The sequence below is a fragment of the Myotis brandtii genome, unplaced genomic scaffold, assembly GCF_000412655.1.
Source record: "Myotis brandtii unplaced genomic scaffold, ASM41265v1 scaffold1841, whole genome shotgun sequence".
NCBI classification, from domain to species: domain Eukaryota; kingdom Metazoa; phylum Chordata; class Mammalia; order Chiroptera; family Vespertilionidae; genus Myotis; species Myotis brandtii.
Genome location: NW_005356841.1, coordinates 2770 through 7667, shown reverse-complemented (window position 1 = coordinate 7667; position 4898 = coordinate 2770). Strand labels below are relative to the sequence as shown.

Below are 4898 nucleotides of genomic sequence, written 5' to 3'. Positions count from 1 at the left end.
CCCCTGGTGGTCAGTGTGTGTCATAGTGACTAGTCATTCCCAGTCTTTCTGCTGTTAGGGTCAGTTTGCATATTACCCTTTTACTATATAGGATAGAGGCCTGGTGCATGGGTGGGGGCCAGCTGGTTTCCCCTGAAGGGTGTCCCGGATAAGGGTGGGTGTCCCGCTGGGGTGCCTGGCCAGCCTGGATGAGGAGCTGATGGCTGTTTGCAGCTGGTCACACCCCCTTTAGGGTGGGGGTCCCCACTGGGGTGCTGGCCAGCCTGGATGAAGGGCTGATGGCTGTTTTCAGGCTGCCTGCACCCCCTTCAGGGTGGGGGTCCCAACTGGGGTGCCTGGCCAGCCTGGGTGAGGGGCTGATGGCTGTTTTCAGGCTGGCCACACCCCCTTTAGGGTGTGTGTCCCCACTGGGGTGCCTGGCCAGTCTGCATGAGGGGCTGAGGGTTTTCAGGCTGGTCAAGCCCACCAGCGACTGAAGCTCCCAGCCTCTCCTTTTTTTCTTTTTTTTTTTTAATTCTGGGATTTACCTTCTAAAATTGAAACTTTGTTGCCGCTCCAGCTCTGAGGCCACGGCCTGCTGAAAGGAGGTATCTGGGGTTTGTTTAGCTTCTATAATTGCAACTTTGTTGCTTAGAGTGGAGCTCAGAGCCCGGTTGCAGCATGGAGGAAGCTTGGCTTCCTCCATCACTGGAGCAAGCAAGCCTCCTGCTTGCTTCAGCTGCATGGCTGCCGGCTGCCATCTTTGTTGGCAGTTAATTTGCATATCTCGCTGATTAGCCAATGGGAAGTGTAGCAGAGGTATGGTTAATTTCAATCTTTGTCTATTATTAGATAGGATGGGGCACTTAGCTTGAGATACAATATTTTCTACCAGGCTAAATTGTCCATCTCATATTCCCACATTTTATTACTAACTAATATAAACTTTACTTTTTCTTTCAGATCTTTAGCGGGGATTCAAGACACAAATGTGTGGTAGATCACACATATATTAGGGAAATTTATACTGAATTATCTGGAGACATAGTAAAAACTAATTTTTTAAAATATATATTTATACTTTAAAAGTAATTTAGTGCCTGGGGAGAACACTTCTATAACAACATATAAATTGGTTTGCTTTGGGAAATGTTCAAGAATCTCATATCCACATGAGAATTCTTTGTAATCTAGATGATTTTCCTTTAAAGTACCGAAAGCATAAATACTACATGGGATCAAGTGTTAATTAATCTGTAATACTTAGAATATTCAACACATAATGGGGAAATTTGATTCACTGCCTAAAAATTTGTAATAAAATAGTTAATCAAACTCTTTCCAAAGTAGGGGCTAAAAACAATCATAGATTGTAGAATTGAGTCAAATCCATTTTAAAAATGGAACACTGGTGTGTTCTGTTCAGCTGATGATAAGAGATCTAAATATTGAAACAGAGACTTTTTTGTCCGAATAAATCTGTGAGTATATCTTATTTTAAAAGTTATTTGAATTTTTAGGTGTTTTTGGTAGACTCAAAAAGAGAAAACAATATTTCTCAAAAGTAACGACAATGTTTCTTGTTACATATACTTTATATCACATTTGTTCTATTTTCACCTTTAACTTTATTTCACCAACCTTTTAAATTTTAACATAAGGAAAATGGTGAAGAAGACAAATGAAATATAATGAACGTTTACTATTGAAATCCTTTTGAAATCTATCTAATATTGACAGTATCTAATACAAAGAAATATACCTGCATTCATAGGCCTGACTTCTAATGGTTTCAATTTGTAAACTTTGTTGTTGTTTATGTTGCAGTGTGTGTTGGGAGATAGTCGGTGTGCACAGTTGTTGAAGTTGGACAAAGAAATGATTTGACGTGATAAAATTCTTATGGGTGATTTACATATAACTTTCCTACAGTGTTGCCATTATGGTAAGTTGTGTAAATGAGAAAAATTTTATAACAGGCAGCTTCACAATTATCTGAATGTGAAAGAAATGTACAGGGAGAAAGACTACTTTGTTTTCAATCATAAATGTCTTATATTAAACATACATGATTTTGATAATAAAACTCTAATAATTTCCTTTAATGAAGTCATGCATGTACTCTTCACTTTACTCTGTTTCCTCTCTAATGAATGCATACCTTCTCTCATTTTTTTTATATTCTAAGACCTAACTTTAAATCTAACTTTCCTCCTGTGAACTCACCTAGATATTATTGGAACTAACTCTTATTTGTCCTTAAAAGTTTATTTTTATTTCTATATGTGCCTTTTTTAATGTTAATACATGTTTTAAATAAGTTAGAAAAAATAATTTTTATATTCTCAAACAGAAAACATTATTTTATCATAAGACCTTAATCATTTTATGTGTTAGAGGATGAAGATACTGAGGAAAGAAATTTTCCTAATTGATATTGTTAAACTTTTTTATTTTAAAGAAATAAGTTATTCTCTGGCCCATAGTATTTTGTCCAAAATGCTCTAGTTTTAAGGAAACAACTTGGGAAATCTTAATGCCGATGTCCAACTTACTAGCTGTGCAAACCTGAACAATCTGTCTCACTTAATATATGCCTCATGTTGAGACTAGAAATATCTATAGATATTTCTTTAACTGTGTGTTTGCCAAACATTTGAATAGTCTTATGATAAGAAAATATACACCTTTTAAAATTTGTGTCACACTATTCTGTGATTTATTATGTGTTTGAAATTTGCCAAATAATTCTCTTCTCTTTTAGGCTATGATGATCTCAAAACTGTTTATGTTTCAGTCTGTATTTTAGACAGAGAACAAAAAGGTAAGTATAAGAAAGTCAAGCAGATGGAGAGAAGTTGCATTGGTAACTAGTTCCTCTTTACAATTTCTTCTTACTAATTTACATATTTTCAATCTTCTTTTTACTTTTCCTCTCAAATTCACTATCTTAGCTCTCAAATACCCTTCTTACCTCTCTAGGCTTCCATAAAGCTTTATCTTTGCCCGTATCTTCCTCTTTACTTCTTTCATCTCATATGATTTCATGAATCCATATTGGTATACTTCTCTCTGTTTCTTTTTTTAATGAAAATTTAAAAAATTGTTTTGAGGGAAAAAAACAATGGTTTGTTGTTCCACTTACTTATGCATTCCTTGGTTGATTCTTCTATGTGCCCTGACTGGGGACTGAACCCTCAACCTTGGTGTATTAAGATAACACTCTAACCAACTGACCCACCCAGCCTGGGCTATTTCTCTCAGCTTTTATATTCCTTATTCTCACAAAACTGCAGTTTTTTCTTACACAGACTGACATTACCAGACTGTGCTTGCTGCTGATTTTGTTTTAGGGTACAAATTGGTAAGTGCTTGGTTGCAACAGAGATCGAGGGGATGGAAATACTCTTGAGAACAGAATATTTTCCCCCAATACCTCCTAATCACTTACCTGGAATTGGATCTCATTAACCATGAAAATAAATGAGACAAGAATCAGGCATTTGAATTTGCTTAGTTGAGTAAAATAGTAAATGTATACTAGCCCTGTTTATTGATGATGGCTAGGTTTGTGGTACGTGTGTGTGGAGGGGGGGCAATTATGAGCTTGCAGTGTCATTATTTTGGTTCTAGGATGAAAACTTTATTCAGACAGGAAATGGCATACCACCCCGACTCTTGAATATTAACAAGAGAAAAAAACATTTTCCTATGCTTTGAAAATCTTCTCTAATCTCTCTAATTTATCCACATAACAACAATCAACAATTACTATTGCTATATAGGTTATTCTCTAGTACAATTTTCAACTACAGTTTTAACTACTTTTTTCCTGCAACCCCCCCACCAAAGAAAAAAACCCAAAAAACAAAATCACAACATTTTAAAAACATAACAGAGAAATGTATTTTTCTATCTGAAACATCACTTTGCTAACTTTACTTTCAACATTAATTATCATGGTTATTTTTCCATTGGGATCAACATTTTCTTCTTTTTTTTCTATTCAGATATAGCAAGTATAGCAATGGGAAATCATACGAGAGTGACAGTGTTTATCCTAGCAGGTTTGACTGATGACCCACAATGGAAAGTTGTGTTATTCATCTTCCTGCTTCTCATTTACATGCTAAGCATCACTGGCAATCTGATCATCATCACACTCACCCTGCTGGATATTCACCTCAAGACCCCCATGTATTTTTTCCTTCGGAACTTTTCCTTTTTAGAAATTTCCTATACTAGTACATGCATTCCTAAATTTTTGCTTACTGTGGCAACAGGGGACAAAACCATTTCCTATAATTGTTGTATCACTCAGGTGTTTTTTGTCTTCCTTTTTGGAGCATCTGAATTTTACATGCTGGCAGCTATGTCCTATGACCGCTATGTTGCCATCTGTAAGCCCCTGCATTACACAGTCATCATGAACAATAAAATCTGCACACAGCTTGTCCTCAGTTGTTGGCTGGCTGGATTTTTTGTCATCTTTCCACCACTCATCTTAGGCCTGGACCTTGACTTCTGTGCCTCCAATATTGTTGAGCATTTCTACTGTGACTCTATTCCTCTTATGCAGATCTCCTGCACAGACACATGGATTATTGAGCTGATGGGATTCATCTCTGCTTTGGTGACACTTGTGATCACATTGATAATGGTGATAATATCATATACCTATATTGCCTTGACCATTTTAAAATTCCCTTCAACTAGTCAGAGGAAAAAAGCTTTTTCAACATGTTCTTCTCACATGATTGTGATATCCCTTTCTTATGGCAGCTGTATTTTCATGTATGTTAATCCATCAGTCAAACAAAAGGTATCTTTTTCCAAGGGAATTTCTGTGCTCAATACTTCAGTTGCGCCACTTTTGAACCCTTTCATCTACACTTTACGGAACCAACAAGTGAAAAAAG

At 36.4% G+C, this 4898-nt stretch overlaps 1 protein-coding gene across 1 annotated transcript; it reads left to right on the top strand.

The window, feature by feature from the left end:
• Nucleotides 1-4006: 4006 nt before the first annotated feature.
• On the top strand, nt 4007-4894 carry LOC102257287 (olfactory receptor 6C74-like; the record flags this gene model as incomplete). The annotated part of the gene is made up of 1 exon (XM_005864015.1): nt 4007-4894. A coding segment is annotated over exon 1 (888 nt), but the record flags the coding sequence as incomplete, so codon positions are not given.
• Nucleotides 4895-4898: the final 4 nt, after the last annotated feature.